Genomic DNA, 18938 nt, shown 5'->3' on the forward strand with positions numbered 1-18938 from the left:
CTCTTTTAGTATCTTGTATCCATTCAAACAGTCTTAGAATTTCATATCTGGCTATTCTAGTCCCATAGCTTGGTTTCGATGATACAGCAGAAAAAACAACCCAAAGCCCCTTGAGTCACCAGGATTTCCTTGTTTTCCAGTGATTTAACCTCCACATGAGTATGTTATCAAAGCTCCTCATGCCTAAGGTAACTGCCCCAAGCCTGGTCAACCTTCCCTGACATAAGCCAGTGGAAACACTGGAAATCATCAGACCTGTGGGCAGCAAAGCCCCCGGGCTGAGGAAAACATGCTAGATGATGCCCAGTGCACTAAGGGAAAAACCTTCTTCTCTTTGAAGGAGAAAGGGCACACTCCTGGGGAAAACAGATTTTAGCTATATCCAAAGGCTAAGAAAGAAGAAAATCCCACCTGTCCTCGAAGCAGTTAGTTCACTGGCTTCTCCACAACTGCAGGATCACAATGGTGGCAAATATGGGAGGATAAATACAGATCTAGAGCTAGACTCAGGGGGTTCAAATCCTGCCTCTACAGTGTCCTAAATATGATTGCTAACTTCTTTGTGCCTCAAATGTGCTTATGGGTAAAATGCAAACACTAAGAGTAGGTACCTCACAGAGTTACAATGTTTATAAAATGCTCTAAACAAAGCTTAGCACATAGAAAGCATCCATTTAATGCTTAGCACATAGAAAGCATCCATTTAATACTATCACTTTTATTAATGAGGCTAGCTAGGGTTGAGGGATCAAGAACTGCCTACATCTCCATCTGTTACTCATGGCTAGAAAGGGATGACTTAGTGTGGCTACAAGCCCTGCCCATCCCCATAATGCAGACAGGCTCAATGGGCAGTGAACGGGGGCACTGAGGCACCCCTACTCACCTGCAGCTGTAGGACCTGCTTCTCAAAGGCAGCTGCCTTCACTTCCAGAGCCTTCCGCTGCTGTTCCTCCTGCCTCGAGGCCTCTGACTTCTCCATCAGTTCCTTGCTGACCTTGCTGAGCTCCTGCCGGAGCTTTGCCAACTCTGCATTCTGCCTGCAAGACAGTCACAGGTCCCTGAGAAACGGATGATAGGTGGCCTATGCCTCTCTGGTATATCTGCTCTTTTTTGAAGTAGGTGCTCACATCTTGGAGCCATCACCAAGGCCTCTTTTGCATTATCATCCATGTGAAGTTTGGTGTGTGTTTTGTCAAAGATGTTGTTTTACCAATATAGCATATGGACCAGAGAGAGCAAAGGGCAAATTATGTGCCAAAGCCTCCCACAGGAGCTCAGAAACTACTGGAAATTCACATAGAAAAAGGGTCAGATACTCTTCTCATTGCTGACCTGGGTACAAAAGAGCTGCAGATGAGGTAAACATGCCTTGCTACCTGCAGGGCAGGGCAGCAGCTTGCAGAAGCCATGTGTCCCACTCCACTGGCCTACACAACCATGGCCAGGCCAGGGAAACCATCCTCAGCCATAGCCCAAGGCACTTATGAAGCAGACCCTTCAACACTGCATGCACTTCAAAGTGGTTCTCAGGACCTGAGAGCAATATTTGGAGTTATAGAAGGAAACTTGATTAAGATGAAAGGAGGGCAGCTGTAGGCCTGCTCCTTTGCAAGCATGAATTGACAATAAGACACCACCAGACAGGTAGCAAAACCTGGTCAAGGCCAGTCTTGCTCTGCTGACAGGTGGGGTCCCACCTTTCTGACTTGAGTTTCCTCATTTGCACCAGCTCCTGTGCTTTATAATGCCAAGACTCAAGCAACCTGGGGTGGAAGTGGGAGGCTGGGTAGCAGCCCCTTGGGACTGCTTTGGAGCTGAAAAAACCCAACACCAGGCGGGGCTTCCAGCCTGATAAGAGGCACAGTCACCACATCCAGATTGACAAGTCCCCATGCTTTAGAGCTTTTCCCAGTAAGGAGGCCACAAACAGATTCTGTGTCAGGGAAGCCAGCGTGTTCTTGAGCCCCATGCTCCTCTTGTGCTGTGGCTTTTGAGGAAATGGCAGTCAAAAACCTCTAGACACTGATGTGTCAGGGAGGAAATGAAGATGTGCACACACACCTGGAGGTGACCTTGATAGAAGGACAGCATGGGAAAATAGCTGTTAGGCCTCCCTTCACTCTAGGGGAGCCACCAAAAAGGCATGGCTAGACTTCTTTCCCTGCCCAGCTCCTGTACTAAGACTCTCCCCATCTGACTCCTGGCTACATGATGAGTGCCAGTGCTTTCTGCCTTAGCCAGTCCTCTCTTGGTAGGAGGACATGCTCTGGGGATAACAGAACCCCATAAAGTCTAAAGTCCCTACAGGGCACTTCAAGCCAAAAGAAGGCAGACAAGCACATGGATAGACAGCACACTGGGTTTTTTAAGAGATGGCCCAAGTCAGGGAAAGAGAAGAAAGTATGGCTGTACTCAACAGCAGAAGTGAAGAGCTGCCCTCCAGAGCTGACCAACTCACTGTGGGCTCTGTGACATTTTAGCAGAGGCAAGAGAATAGGAATTTTACTCGGCAGGCCTGTGTACTATACAACAGTATTCATTACCAGGGTGTAAGAATGGAAGAGGGCACTGCCAGTGGAGAACTGAGGTCCCCACACAACCAACAAACTTTCATCCTGGACGAACAGCTTGGCCTTGATACTCTAGGTCACAACCAGGAGTTTTATGAAGCCCTCCATGGGGCATGTTATGAAGATGGGCACTGGGCAAGTTTCACTCTTCCAGGAAAGCAAGAAGCTGGCAGCAGCCAGGGGCTGAGGGTGCATGATCCCACTGATACCATGCATGCTAGCAAGGCCAGCCTAAGGTTAGAGCACCCTGACTCTTGCTGAAATCTTCACCACCTGAAAGGTACCAGGCCACCTACCAGAAGATTCAGCTGCTCAAAACCCACACAAAAGATGGAAGCTTGGGATGCAGCCCAACACAGGGAGGGGGCAGAAACACACCCGCAGCCAGGCCAACCCCACATTCAGTAAGAACTAGAGTGCACTGTGACGGCCTTGCAAGAGACCTACAGAGTCACCTGGATTCCAAAGCCCTTGGAATGTGACATAGTGGTATCTGCATAGGATGCTCAACTTACTTGCTCTCTACCTGGCTTGTGGCCTGGTTCAAGGCATCTCTCAGGATAGAGTTCTCCTGCTGCAGGCAGGCCAGCTGGGTGTTAGGGCCATTCTCCAGCTGTTCCTGAAGAGTTCGGATCTAAAAAGTCATTAACAAGGTCATAAGAGTGTTGACCATATCAAGAAAATAGATCTCTGGGGTAGGGTTAGTGAGGTCACAGCTCACCAACAGAAAACCCCAGAGGCTCCACTTGCTCCACATAGAGGTTGGGAAAATGCTATAAAATAAGAGGACTGAAAATGGCATAGCTCCAGTGTCAGGAGCTCAAAGCTAAGTGTAACCTGAAGCAACACACCCTTTCTTCCTCCTCACTGTTCTCAGAACTCAGCCTGAACTCCAGTTGAGCACTCAGCTAAGAGCCTCAGAACCACTCCATGCATGTCTGCCTCCAAAGTCACACGGGTTGACTCTTCTGAGATAAAGTATATAGTGATAAGCCACAACTACCAGAAATGAGAAAGAGTCATTTCTGACCCTCTAACCTCCCTAGCACCTCCTGAGATGTGCAATGGGGAGGCAGCCATGGACCAAGCAAAGGGCAAGTGTCAGGAGATTAATCTTCAGGCTCTGACAAGGAAGGCCAGCCTGGACAGGCAGCAGCCCGGCAAAGATGTGCTGGGGCCATCCTGGAGCTATGGAATATCAGGCCTACTATTTTATAGAATCATCCCAACAATATCTGGAGAAGGTGGAGCTGACATTATTCCAGGTTCATTTGGAAGCTAACACCTTGGTCCATGGTGGGCCCCCACGAACTGGGACACAATGCTGGCCACTTGAGGCTAGGCTCTTTTTTTTTTTTTTTTTTAATTTTTAAGATGTTAATGGACCTTTATTTTATTCATTTATTTATACGCAGGGCTGAGAATTGAACCTAGGGCTTCACACATGCTAGGCAAGTGCTCTACCTCCAACCTGAGGCTAGGCTCTTTTGGAAGTGTTCTTTAAAATATATTTTATGCCTTTCTGATTATTAACATAAAATGCACACATAACGGGCTCCCTGGCACCATTTAGCCAAATGCCATAGCCCCAGGCCCCTGCAGGCATCCTCAGCCCTGGGCAGACCTTGCACTAAGCCTGTCCCCTTCCATACCTTGCCCTGCAGCTGCTGCACCTCCTTCACATGCTCACGGTAGCTGGCCTGCATGCGAGCCTGCACAGCTGCAATCTCCTGTTCCCGGGCCACCAGTTGTTTTTTCACCTTGGCTTCACCAGCCGCTGCCTTGGCCTTTTCTGCAGCCATCTCCTGGGAGAATTGGAAAGAAGGACTGGTCAGCAGAGCAGAGATGAGGTCAGATTTCTTCTCTTTCTCTTTTTCTTTCTTTGGCAGTATTGGGGTTTGAACCCAAGGTTATAGCTACCACTGAGCTACTCCAGGAGTACAGGGAAGAAAAGTGGCCAAATGCATCTACAAACATTTAACTACTTTTAATTAGAGGAAGATATAAAATGCCAACAAAGGTTTTCTCTCAGCTACAGCTGGTCTCAGCCTCTGTGGCCAGAGAGATTGCTTCCCAAGGCTTGAAGTCTACCACACACAGATATGTGACAACAACCTCCTCTTGGGTCAGGAGGTAAGCAAAGGTAGGACACGTGGGGCACAAGTGAGCAACAGGGAAGGGGAGGAAGGCCAGAAGTGGGGTGGGAGGGACGTGGAGCTCAGGGTGTAGACTTGGGGCTGAAGATTAGGAGCCACTGGCAGAGCCTAAAGGGCATCCTCTTGGGACAGATAAGCATTTGGAAGCTCAAGAGGACCTCCTCAGGCTGCAGAGACCGGAATGTGGTCAGGAGACAGAGAGCTGTGGTTGGACATACTGTTAAACTTCTTTTGCCCCAGAGTCAAGGCTGGCAGGTGAGAAGGGGAATAAAAATCATAGGCTGTATCTCTGCAGCTCCTACTAAGGGAAAAATTCTACTTCCCCAACAGGGGTGGACAGGATACGTGTCTCGACCTGATTAAGGTGTCTGGACTGTGGTTTGGAAATTGTGTCATGCAGCTACCTCTGAGGAAGATCTTGGGTACTGAATGGCCAGCAAGCACAGGGGCCACATCTAAGGGGGCCAACAACAAGGGGCACTCCCTCCCTCACACCTGCCACCCTGTCCTTTGTGGACAGTGACCCCATAATAGGAAAGAGGGACACAATTCACCACAAATGTGACTCACCACAAAGCCCATTCTAAATAAAAAGGGGGCAGCTACAGGTCACTAGCCAGGCAAAACCAGCTGGCAATGTAAACACCCCCCGATTCCTGTCACTTAAATTTTCATAAAATTTCTCAACTTGGTTTAGAAAAAGGATACAGAAAAATGGACTCTTAATCAGTGGGAATGCTAGTCAGTTAGTTCTTGAGTGGTAGGAAAGTTCTGATTCGCAGGACTGGCCAAATACTGTGGTGTAATACTCTTTGTCACAGCCTAGGCTTAACTCCAGCATGATGTGTGTTGAGTCAGGAGGAGATGTGCATAACTGACACTGGTGAACAAGGGCAAGTGGCTCTAGCTGCCCTGCATCTGATCAATAACCCAGGGTGGTTCAAGCAAAGATCATGTGTAGATACATCTTGGAAAAAAGAAAGAAAACAACATGGATGGATAGGTCACTGGGCACTAGGGAAGGTCATGGGAGCCTTGTCTGTTTGTTTGGTTGGTTTCTGCTTCTGGGTAAAACACAAAGAGTAAACATCCAAAGGCTCTTCTGCTCTCCAGCCTGTCCCCCCACCCAAAGAACTTTCTTGTCTGGCTCAGAGGTACATCCCCTGAATGAACAATAAAATTATTTCATTTCCAATTCTTCTCAAGTGAGCAGATGGAAGTGCCTAGAGGAAGAACTGCAGCCAAGATGGTGTTGAACCCTCCTCAACCTAGGCCATCTCCCCACTGGCAGGTAGGTGGGCAGAGGGCAAGAGCATGCCTGCAGGTCTCTTCAGGGAAAAGATAGCTTTCAAAGCAGGCAAGACCATCCCTGCAGAAGGCTCCCCTTGCCCTGCCAAGCATTTCCTCCATGAAGGCTAGAGCATCAGGACTCACCCCTCAAAAACAGACAAACCAGGGACAGACCCCAATGAATTAGGCAGAGGGAAGAGCAGCCCCCTACGCCTCAATCCTGACCCATTTTGACTGATCCCCCAGTTCACTCCCATAGCACTGCAAACCCATTACCAATTACCATTCAGAGTACAACTCTTCCCTGACCCTCCATGGGCTAGTTCTAAGGAGCCAGCTGCTTACTAGCCCATCATTACACTGACATCAGAAAAAAAGGAGAAAAGCAGTGCCTTTTGCCTCCCTGCCCCAATTTTCAAGGAAAAAAACCTTAGAACAACTGTGTCCACTCTCCTTTCTAGAATATTCCCCTGTCACCATGAGATTGACCAGGTTCATCTCCATGATAAACTGAGGTCCCCAATCTTTGCTTGACTTGCATGTTCCTGCAACCATAAAGAAAGAACCCACTCTGCTCCCGACCCAACCTCACCCCTGGACTCTTCAAAGACAGCATGTAATCTCCAGCCCCATCAGTCACAGGCTTGATAACAGCTCCATGCCTAGCATGCAAGTTGGATAGGAAAGCTGCCTGTCTCAGAGCTGATCCTGGCCTGGTTATCATGATCAAGCACAATCATGGCCCACGGAGGGGCCGGCAAGGGACTAGAAGGTGTGCTTCCTGAGTGGGCTCGCCTCCCTGATTGGGCTGTACCTTATTGAGTTCCCTCAGTTTGCTCTTGGCAACAGCTGCATCTTCCTGCTCAGTGGCCAGCAGCTTTTCCTTCTCTTCCAGCTGGCGTTTCAGAATTGCCACAGGGTCGCCCTTCTGAGTGGCCTAGAAATGCCATGGAGCCAATGTTAATACAGGGGATTGACAGACAATTTGCTTGTCCCCTCCCCCCATCATACCCCCAAGCAATCAGTTAAGAGGGAGGCCCAAGGGTCTGATGAAGTGGAAACAAAAGCTTCAAGGCAAGCAAGTCCACACTAACTCCAGGCATCTATAGGGAGAAAAGGTGGCCCTGCTCAGCCACTCAGCCTCTGCAATAGGGATTCCTGGGGCAGTACTTAGGATCCCCATATTTCCAGCCCCCTGAGCCAGTATGTGCAGTCTGGAGGCCACTGGTTGCAGCCCAGGGGGCCAGAGGGAGGTGTACTCTGGAGACAGTGGCCTGAACTGAGTCTCTTGTGTGGTTACCCTGAACTCCTTCAATACTCATGCCCAGTAGACCCCCAACATTCACTGAGCAAGGAACTCCCAGTATCATTGAGATTATACATGATGCATGACACCCCCCAGCGACAGAAAGGAATTAACTCCCACTGGCGTCAGGAAAGAAGCTCCCAGCCTAGCTCTCAGGGAACCCCCAAAACCTCTAGCCACTAAATACTCCAGAAAAGTTACCTTGACTCCAGACTTTGGCTAAGAAAGAAACACATGCACACAGCATTTCTGGGGCAGAGGCACCAAAGGGTAAGACTCAGAATTTGCCTGATAGCATGAGGTCCATCAGAGAAGCTCCTCAGGGCTCACCATCAGGTTCTCTCACCCAGTGTTCCTACACCGTCCTTCCCACACTCTGAGCTCTGGCCACAGATCAGTGAGGCCCTACCTTGTGTGTTCTATTCCCCAGACTCCCTGTAATGCAGAGGTCGGCCTCTTGACTCTTAAGAGGCTTCCCATTTTGGTAGCCAGGCTGTGGCAGAAGCCAAAGCATTTTCAGGGTGATTCATGCGACTTGTGCATGGGCAGGAGTGGCTAGGTCCAGCCAGGAAGATGTGAAGAATGTTTTAGGAAAATTCTCTCTGTAGCCTGGCAAGCAAGCATGGTTGATGAATATCTCCCGGTGATGGAGGTGTCTAGGACCAGGCAACCACTACAGCTCAGTGGTCCCTGAAAGGGCAGTGGAGAGGGGCCACCAGTCCCAGCCCACTACAATGGTCTCTGAATGGGCCCACCTTATGCCAGGTGTCCTGAATGATGCCAGTCTTCTCAGACAGGATCTCAATGAGCTGCTGGGCCTCACCCTCATTGAATACCATGCTTCCAACCGTGGAGACCAGTGTCTTGTAAGGCAGGTACAGAGGGCTATTGGAATCCAGGGACACTGAAATAGGAAGGAGCAGAGCATTATATTCACTCCCCAAAATGACAGACGCCATAACAAAGCCCATGAGAAGGAAAAGGATCTGGTCTGTCCCTCTGCCTGGGTTTAGCAGGCTGGTGGCATTGTGCTCCTTCAGGGCATTGAAAATGAACAAACCATGGTACCCTGCATTGCCCTTTTTAACTTGTGAAGAGAAAACCCCAGCCTGGGATGGAGTAACATCCCTTTATCATCAGGATGCAGAATTAAGCAAGGGGTACTTTTCCCAAAGTTTTTTCTCCCCTTCTCCACTCCTTTTTTTCTAGCAAACACCTTGGTCTAGTTCTCACCCTGTACAACTCCAGAAGATTTTCCCTTAACTAACATGTCCCTGTGTTCCTATAGGCTCTGACTGCTCAGGGAATCCTTCATTGACCACTTGCAGACCCCCCAGGATGGCATACCCCAAGCCACGCAGAAGGATGGAAAATGAGGGAGGCTGCTTCCCATGCATCCAGGGTCAAACACTCTATTTCCAACACTCCCTGAATGAAGCTTAATCAGTGACAGGTTTGGGGAAAGGACAAACTGGGCTAGACTCTTCCAGAATGGGCTTGTCTACTCGGTGGTACCTGAATGACTTCCTAAAGGACACAGAGCCATTCACCAAAAACCAATTATCACTAATGAAGAACTCCTCACCACCCTCCTGCTCCCCATGCACAGTGTGCTCTCATCACAGTTCTCTTGCAGCCTGGAGGTAAGAAAGGGTAAACTGAGGTGCCTTGCCTGAAATGCTAAGGCAATTCCTTCCACTGAGGCCCAAATCTGCACCATGGCTAAAACAGAGGGCCAAAAATGAGCTAAAACAAGATGAAACAACAACAAAAAGAGAGCAGCCTGCAGCAGCACCTTCAGCTAAGCCCACCTTACAGGGACAAAAAATGGGAAAGGTTTCTATAGCAACCTCGAATTTTCTGACTTGTCACAATATTTTTACTTACCAGTCACAATATTTTCATTACAAGTTAAGGCACTTAGCATGATACCTTAATAAGGGGAATGCGGGATGTGGGCGAGCTGGTTGCTATGAACACCTTTTATTTTATAACTTCTTACCCTGGTGAAGCTTGGGAGATTAAAAAGAATGTGGTTGACATTGAAGGCCTAAGAGTTGGTAAGTGCCACAAAAATGGGTATGGGAGGGTATGCCCCCTTCTTTCTTTACACTGGGATATCTGTATATAAAATAATTTTAATTATAAACTTATGCACACAAGAGAAAATTCTGAGTATAGACAAGGCAAAAATAAGTAAATAAATACATAAAGACCCCTTGTGAGCTCACCCTCAGAAGACACCCCCATTGGTACCATTTTGGCTATGGTTTCTCGTTTCCCCCCTCAGCCTCCAGATGCATGTTCACTGTCAGCACTGTCCAGGAGAAGAAGACCACCTATTCAAAGACACAGGGAGTTGCAGAAGAGGCAGGACAGCCATGAAAGCCTATGTCCAGCCGATGGCTGCAGAAACATCTCCTTTTCTGATTCAGAAAGTTCCAGCCACCCGTGGCCACTGAGCACTTGCAATGTGGCTTGTGAGATTTGAGATATGCTACAAGTGGAAAGTATATATGGGATTTCAAAGACTTGGAGTTTAAAAAAAAAGTGTGAAATAGATGTAATAATTTTATATATCGATTACTTATTGAAATAATGTTTTGGATAAATTGGGCTAAATATGTCATTAAAATACATTTCATTTGTTTCTTCTTGGCCTATGTTAAGTGGCTCACGAGGAGCATTTCGGTTACGTAAGTGGCACATGGCTGCAGCTCACACTATATTTCTCCTGGACTGTAGCCTCTACTCCTTTCCAGTTCTGGGGACCTCTAAAATGCTTCCTGCTGAAATCCTGGCAGGCACTGTCTCTGAAAAGGGTCCCAGGTGACTGAGGACTCTGGCCTCAGTCTTTGAAGACACTTTGTCAGGCCCTATGGCCCCACTCCACCAGGGGAACATCTGGATAACACCACTGGAGGAGGCTTTGCTAGTGAACACCATTTTCCTCACAGGCTTCGCCCCAGCCAGATGCCTCCCCAATCTTGGCACGTGTATGCACTCCTGCATGCTCTGTCCACAATGTTTACTAGGGTCTTCTTCCAGTGGTATTCTAATGAATTCTTTATTAAAAACTTTCTAGTATAATTATATTAAAAATTTTTAGACATTTTAATTTAAAAATATAAGCAACTTATAACAAGTAAAATAATCCTAAGCTATGCAGAGCAAAACTGAACACTCTTCTCTGCCTCCTCACCCCGACAGAAACTTTCACAGAAACTTCTCCATGCTTACACAAACACTCCCTTTTAGGTTATTTTTAGAGAGCCATTAACTTCACAAAACTTTCTTCATTAAATATTTTAGGTAAGAATTGCACCACCTCTATTCTCCCCAAATCAGGGGCAGTAAAACTGAAAAAAAAAAAAAAAAGGCAAGCACTTAGAAGCAGGAATCAGAATTTCTGAGCTTCTCAGTGAATCACAAACATCATACCCACAGGAGCCTAACATATGCCTGATACCTCACTCAGGTCTCCCAACAAATACTTAAGGACTTGGTATTGTGAACTTTTAAGGCACTAAAATCAATCCAAAATATATGCCAAAGATATGTATATGTTAAGCCACAGGGTTCAAAAAAGCATAGGGGCAGGGAATTTTAGAGGAGACCAGCTCCCTGAGGGGCAGCTGCTACACTCAGATTTTGCCCCTTCTTGGTGGGTCTCAAAGTCCAAGGAAGGACAGGCCAGGAGGCTTGCAGAAGGAGGAGGAGGAGGAGGAGGAGGAGGAGGAGGGAACAGAAGAGTGAAGGAGATGCAGGCTGTGTCTTGCTGTGATGGTATCATCAGACCCTTGCCTGGTCGTGGACACAGCAAGACAGGTGTTATGACAAATGTCCTCACAGGCCTGGTCCCAGGGGATAAGCTTCCCCTCAACTGGGTGGTCCTAGTGTGTTACCTTATCTCCAGGTGACGACTCCCAAGAACCCTCAGAGCTACAGACTTGTCCAAGAGATTAGAAATAAGATTTTCATGTGTACCTCCTGACCCTCAATGCTCACATCTAACTCAATAAAAAATAAATTAATAAAACCACCATGTGGCTGAACAAATACATCCATGGATCAGGTTCAGTCTGCAGGCTACCTCTTCCCTTGGCCAGAGCAAGGCCTTTGTAGCCAGGTGGCCTGGGCTATAACTTTTAACTCAACTCCTTCCCTCCTGAGTTCTTTGAACAAGGGGCTTAACCGCAACCCCCCCCCCCCGCCTCTCTTTCTCTGTGAAGTAGGGGTAATAATCATTCCTTCCTAACAGTGTGGCTGCAGATAGTATACTGCAACATGCTTGAGACAACGCCTGGCACAAGGTAAAGCACTGAACAATAAATTCACAGGACCAGCCTTCAAGGACCCAATGAAGAATATAAGACCTTGACCCCCTTCTAAAGAGAGCCCCCTGCCCATTGCCTATTCTCAACAAACAAAGGAATGAAGAAGTCATGCAAGGGTGAAGCTTGGGAACCATCCCCTCCATGGCCAAATCTGTCCAAGAAGATAGGTGGGACAGAACACCAGAGTCGGGGATCCCCTTGCTCTAGCCTCACACCATTGTCCTTACTCAAGATGCTAAACTTAAGTAAGCAGAGCCTTGTGCTTCTAGAGCTCCCCACCAAGAAGCTTGCAGTGGCTCAGAAAATGTGCTCAAAGCCCCAAACTTCAAAACTACACTGCCTTCTGTGACCACACAGGAAGGCTTTATAACCTAAAATTAAATTTATCTTACAAAAAGGCATTTAGGGGTCTCTTTCTCTTTCGCTGCCAACCATGAATTACTTTGAATAAATTATTCTTTGCCTGCATAATCACCAGGCCTGAGCCATAAAAGGAAGATGTCAACCAAAAGGGGATTCCTGAGACTAGGCAGCCCAGTGCTAGATCAGCATCTAATCCCCATCTCAACCCCCCGATCTCCAGTGTCCAACTGCTGGAAAGTTCCTGCACAGCTCACACTCAACCTCCTTTCCCAAAGGGGAGAGAATAAAACCATTCCAGTTCCAGGAACTGCCTTCTGGGTGCCTGGTGACAGCTGGTGGCTAACAGGAGGGGTTATCACCTCAGCACCAGTTTGGGCCAATCAAAAATCTCCAGCTCAACTCCAGCTGTTGCTGCAGGTACCCAGTTGCCCTGCCCAGAGCAGGCAAGTCCAACTAGTCTCCAAACACAAACACTGTACCTACTGTGTACCCAGCAGTGTACAAATACTAGGCCTGAAAAGGCGAATTAGAAGCAGGGCTACATGTAGAAAAGGCAGTGGACAGGGAGCAGTCATGCAACAGCGTAATATGAAGGAGACCAGGGGAAGCTCCTACTGTAGCAACACCACTTTAAAGCAGGCTCCTGAGTCAAGCACTACTACAGGAATGGGAGCAGCCCAGGAAAAGCACTGAGACTAGCAGGAGCCTGGCTAGTCAGATTCCCAAAGAAGAGGGAGGTGAAGCTGGAGTAGGTCCAAGGCTTCACAGGCTCCAAGGATCTGGATTTTACCCTGTAGGCAGAGAAATGCCTAAAAGGGAGCAAGGTCTATAGTTTGGGAAGATGATTTCAGTATGCCAAGATGGACCAGGATAGAGGCAGACAGTACAGGTAAAACCCCCAAGACAAGGGTCCAAACCCAAAAAGTATTTAAGAAGCCAAGCTAGTGGGAGACAAGCCCAGGTATCAACCCAAAGTAGAACCTGACATGGAGCATGATCTTGGGGGCTGGGAAAAGAATCAAAATCAGCTCCAAAATCAGCTCAGGCCAGGCACTGGCCAGCCTTCCTGACAACAGGCAGGCAAAGGAAGAGTGCCTACACTTGACCCCTGACTGCTAAGGACAATCACATCTGGCATTTCAAGTGCACTGGAAGTAAGCACAAATCAAGTTGGGGCCTTTATTGAGCCCTTTCCCTTTGATTAGAGTAAAAAGTAATGTTACCAAATTAAGAGGATATGTATTAAATGGTTCTAATGAAATTTAAAATGTCCTATAGACTGAATGACTCTGTTTCCTCTTTATACTTCTGTACTCCCCTCCTCCCGGAGATTTCAACAACAAAAAAAAAAATATTTTTTTTTTTTTTTGTTTTTTTCTGTGGGAAAAAAACCTCACATATCACAATATTTTTAAAAGACAGATAACTAATGGAGGACTTCTGGGCAAGATACCTCCTTGGGTTTCCTCAGGCATACAAGGTTAGTGGAAGGAGAACACAATTTCAATGACAATCAAGATTTTACCTAATGCCTGAAGAAATAAACAAGATGTTTACAATCTTGGTCTTTCTGACTACAGTTGCCTAGGCAGTGATTAGAGCCCCAGCACTGCCATGCCTTAAAGTGACCTAATGGCGATTTCTGGAAGAATATCATCTAGTGGCTTCTCACTGATACTTGGCTCACTTCCATAGGGTCCGTTTTTGTTCTCCTTTTTAAAAAAGAGGAAAAAAAGCAAAACTTGGGTTTGAAGAACTTAGCACAGAAGGTGAATAATGGCTCAAAAGCCCCTGAGAGTTGTCCTCAGAGCCTCAGACCCTGAGAAACTGACTTAAAGTCAAAAGAAAAAGTATCACGACTTGTTGGCAGTGGGCAAAGAGCAGTTTGCAGGGAAGGGCAGTGCTGGGAGACTGCCCAGGGAAACCCTGTGCTGCCATCTGCTGGCTGTGCAACTCCTGCAAGGTCTGAGCTCTACTTTTCCACTTTTTGAAACAGGAAACATATAAATCCACTGTACAGAACTGTAGGGGATAAATGCAGGCAAAGGAGTATCATGAGCCACACATCTCAACACAAACTAAACAGCATAATGGTCACCCTTCCTGTGGTGACCAGCAGGAGGCCTAGGACACAGGGGGCCCAGGATGCAAAAAGGATGGTGGTAGGAGTGAGGAGTAGGAAGGGGTGTTACCATCATTGTAACAAATAGTCTAAGTAAGGACTATGCTCTGCTGTGGTTACCTGGAATAATTTTCCTGGTAGCTTTGATAATTCCTCCCTATACAATCTAAGTTCCGCCCTCATTAGGCTATAGAACTCAACTCTAGACTTTGGATTGTGTTTCCTGTTGTGTATTTCTGCCTAATCTGGTGAAGGTTGAATGGTGGCCCAGGGACATTGCACACAACAAGGGCTCACAGGCTCCATCCCACCCTCATCCAACAGGATGCTGCCAGGTTACAGGATGTGGGAAACACCTTTAACTTTCCACCTTTCCTCAGTTCATAAACATTTACCAGTGTGTGCCAGGGGCTGGGATGAGCATTGGCATCATGATGGAGGCCTGAAAACTGGCCTCCATTCTAATGCCCCAAAAAGAAGAAGGTATTCCTTTCTGCTGTTTTCTCCCTCCTAAAGGTTAGTGGGGCTCTCCTGGGCCTTGACACTCTGGCCCCAGAGTAAAATCAGTAAATGTGAGCAGGCTGGAAGAGGGGGTAGGTCACTCAATGAAAAGCCAATCCACAGTCTATGAGAGAAGTACCATGCCATCAAGGGCCCCCCTTTCCCATCAGGCAGGAATAGAAAGGTCTTTGGTAAGCTCCCCATCTGTGACCTGGTCTCAGACTCTTCCCATAGCAACACAGAGTGAGTTAAGTTCCAGTTAAAAGCATACTGTTCTAGACCCATTCTAACTGCAGAGTCCCCAAACAAGAATACTATGCAGATCTCAGTCTCTCATCCATTGCCCATACTACATTGACTTAAACTCAACTCCAGGTGCTGGGACGGAGTGGTTCTCCCGACAGTGTAACACCAAGATGCCGATTAGTAAGCAATCGACAGCCCAGGGCTCAGGGTAGGAGGTAACCTGACATAATTACAAAGACAAAGACTAATTCCGAGGATAAAAACAGATTTTTAAAAAACAATCATAACCATACACATACGCTTCCTGTACAAGAAACTGGGCTTTCCTTATATGCTATGCACAAGTTCTGGGCTATCAGCTAAGGTCAGTAATGGCACCCCCAAACACAAGACACTTTAGTTCTGGGGAATTTCTACTTTAGGATTCTGCCAATTCTCTTTTCTCTAAACAATTAAAAAAGACTCCAAACTTTCTGTTTCATAGGCCAATGTTTTTGCTCACTCCATGCTGGGTTTATGATGCTCCCCCCTGAACTTACAGCCCTTTCCACAGTGCCATAACAAAGACCATGTGAGCAGTGATTAACTCAGAAAACAATCGTGCTGGCCTCTCATCATAAATTGCAAAATGTTTTTGGAGAGCAATGCAATACCATCTTCCTAAATTAAAAATGTACCCACCTTTGACTCAGCAATTACACTTCTAGGAATTTACTTTATAGACACTCATACAGCAATATATGTACATCACTGCGGCATTAATTTTAGCAGCCAAAAAAGCCTGCACACTACTTAAGCATCATTTAAATAAATTACGATACATTCATGCTTCAGAATGTTATGCAGCTGAATGTGGCCATTTTGCAACTGCAGTGTGGAAAGATATCACCAATACACTGTTAAGCAGAGAGCAGTTTCTAAGCTGTGTAAACCACTGTTTGCATGTGACGAGTAGGGTCTCCAGGGGGAAAGGGTGGTGATAGGCATGAAGTGGGAAGACTCAATTTTCACCTTCCTTGCCGCTATACTTTTGAAATCCTGTTTTCTGGAAACATTTATGTAATAATAAATTTTAAGAAGCAAGGATTAGGAAGGCAGGTGTTCACTGTCAAATTACAGCCATGGACAAGTGGTAAAAACCTGTCACATGGCCCCAGTCTGCTCTTGTAGGAAAATCAGAACAGACGTTCTGGAAGAGTTCCAACTTAGGCCTGCAGAATCATGCCCTATGTCTGCCTCCACACCTGCCAGGTCTCTTCTGGGGCACCTGTCAGCAAGAGCCCCCCACTTACCAGGTGCTAGATAAGACCAAGAAAGCAACACCAGTTTCTGATAGACCTCAGCAGCTCCAGTGCTAGTTCTGCACTGGGACCTCACTCATAGCACCCACTGTGATGCAGAGGACAACAGACAGCCCAAATCAAGCAGGAAAGGAGCCATGTATGATTCCAACATAGGGCTGGCAAAGACATTTCTGTCTTCACAGGGCCACCTGAAGGTGACCCAAAAGGCCATCTCCCTCCAAATAGCTCTTGTTTCACAGCAGGGCTGTCTAACCAGACTTTCTGTCTGATGGAGATGTTCTTTCTTTGCACTAAAAGGGGAGCCACTGGCCACGCCTGCCTGACTACTGAGCACTTAGGGTGTGGCTAGTGCCACTAAGGAATTGAATCCTTAATTTTATTTACTTTTGACTGATTTAAATGACAATTTGAATGGCCTGTGTGACTAGTAGCTCTCACAGTGGATAGAACAGATCTAGACCTTCACACTCTGTTGTAAACTGTTAAAGGATCCCTGGATCCTTTACCTGCCCAAGTAAAGGTGTCCTAGATACGTGAGAAGAGCTCCCTTCCCAGTCTGCTCCACACCAGTAATCCAGAACCCAATGCCCATTCATCTCCCTGATCCCAGAAGCATGGTCACCAGGCCACTTCACCCTGTCCTGCCTGAAATTCTGAACACCCAGGGCCAATCAGCCCACCAGGAGTTCTGCCTACAGTTCCCCCTGAAAGTCATGATATGAATGACTTTCACCCTCTTGGGTCATCTTCTATGACTCCTACTCAAGGGTCCTTCTCTGCATTTCACCACAACTACTAAGACAAATCCACTGCAGAGGCCTGACATGCTAAGCTATATCTAGAGGGTTTACCGGATGCAAGAAAAGCAGTTCCACCTGCCTCTGACATCCAGTTATCTCTGGATTGTTTTCACATCTGGAAGTGTCATTATTGCTGGAGTTGTGTTTTTTGTTTTTGTTCTTTTGGAATGATGAACAGAGAATTTAAGAGAATATATCAAGACCCAATTTTATGCCCCTAAAATAATTTAAAAGGTCATTAAATAAGAAGGATTTTAATAGGAAATTATCTACTACAACAGCTCATTAGAATTTCTGTCCCATGTGGCCTTGCACAGAAAATTGTCAAAGGCCTTCCACACAAGTGTTTTCAACTTCAGGGGGCACTCTCACAGCCACAAGATCCTTCTTCAAGGTTACTACTTTCTGACTTCTCTGAAGAATAAAATATTATTACATTGCAAAAAAAAAAAAAAAATCAGAAGACAACTGGACTTCTCAATGTGGAAAGTCAGTACTCTGAATCCACAGGTTCCTCATTCACGAATTCAACCAATTATTTACATAGCATTTATACTGTATTAGGTTTAAGTAATCTAGAAATGATTTAAAGTATTGGGGGAAAGCTGGGGGTACAGCTCAGTGGTACAACCCTTGCCTAGCATACATGAGGCACTAGCACCATAAAAACAAAATAATAAGAAAGTATACAGGACAATGCAAATTCTAAGTCATTTTATATAAAGGTCTTAAACATCCAGAGTCTGAAATACACAGGGGATAGTCTTGGAATCAATCCCCTTAGTCATGGAGGGAAGACTATACATTTCCTTATTTTTTTTATCAGTATCACTCATCTAATGTCTTTGTTTTCTATTGTTATGTTGTCTAAAAAAATCTGGTATCCTACTTTTTTCAAATGAAAATCATGCTGTAAAGTTTCTGCATGTCACGGTAGAATATTCACACCCATCACTGTTGGTGGCTGCTGTGTGTGTGTGGGGGGGGGGGGGGCAGCAGAATGAATGTACTGAGTCCCCAGGCAGTCAGGGCCATTAACCACAAACCCTCTCTACCATAGCTTACACTTTTTGCTCAGAGGAGAGTCTCAGGAGTAGAAGAAAACTACAAGCCCCTCCAAAAGCTCTTGATATATTTTGCTAAATTGCTTTTCAAAAGGGTCATACAATTCACAATGCCACAATCTTTTTAACCACAGCCATGTTTTCTTGCTTGAAGTAATCATTTTAAATAAAGTTTATTTTATTTGAATACTGTGAATTTTCAAAACTGTCTGATATATGAAAAGGTCCCTCCTAGCCTGCATGTAGGCCTGGGGTAAGAAGCATCTCCTGGGAACTGGTAAAGAGTACAGCATCGAAGGCCCACCCCAAGCACTCCCCCAGCTAAGGCACATCTTTATCTTAACAAGATCCCCAGGGGATGGTCTGCATATCAAATTTGAGAAGAACTGCAGGAGGAGAAACATTCAGGACCTTCAAGGATATTTTTTTTTGGGGGGGGAGGGCTGCGGGGGGGGGGGGATGGCCTGCATCCACCAACCATGAGAAAATAGCAGCAAATGCACAGTGCAAATTCAGAAAAATGAAAAATACAAAAAAGTACTTTCCCATGTTTCTAGACTCTGAAGAAAAAAGAAATCTGCCTTGCCTTTCCAGTGTCACACCGGTTGCCCATTTCCCCCTTTGTCTTTTCCTGTTGGTCCTGACAATCCCTCCTGGCCATCTGTGTAGTCAAGTTCCCCCACACCCACCTCTCATTACAACCCTGGACTGTCTTCCACCATCTGGGCAGATCAATATTAATTTCTTTTAAAATTAAATATATTTTATCTAAACTTTAAAGTTTTAGAAAGGGTAAGTTTAAGGGGGGAGTAAGTAAGTTTTTATGAACATGGTGTTCAAAATCATTCACTGAACATTTTTCTTTCCTACTAAAGT

The 18938-nt window shown here is 46.3% G+C and overlaps 1 protein-coding gene across 4 annotated transcripts in view; it reads right to left on the reverse strand.

Annotated features, from left to right (window-relative positions):
• The window catches only part of Rrbp1 (ribosome binding protein 1), a 66055-nt gene that overhangs the window by 19561 nt on the left and 27556 nt on the right, over positions 1-18938 (reverse strand). For all 4 annotated transcript variants that reach the window (XM_046434541.2, XM_046434545.2, XM_046434531.2 and 1 more), the window contains exons 3-7: positions 8081-8229; positions 6834-6956; positions 4226-4378; positions 3089-3207; positions 887-1040 (exon numbers count right to left, since the gene is read on the reverse strand). In XM_046434541.2, the coding sequence (XP_046290497.1) occupies positions 887-1040; positions 3089-3207; positions 4226-4378; positions 6834-6956; positions 8081-8229 (698 nt within the window). The remainder of the gene's footprint in view (positions 1-886; positions 1041-3088; positions 3208-4225; positions 4379-6833; positions 6957-8080; positions 8230-18938) is intronic.

Source organism: Marmota monax, unplaced genomic scaffold (assembly GCF_021218885.2).
Source record: "Marmota monax isolate L192 unplaced genomic scaffold, Marmota_monax_Labrador192_F-V1.1 WCK01_AAM20220418_F8-fsc00005, whole genome shotgun sequence".
NCBI lineage: Eukaryota > Metazoa > Chordata > Mammalia > Rodentia > Sciuridae > Marmota > Marmota monax.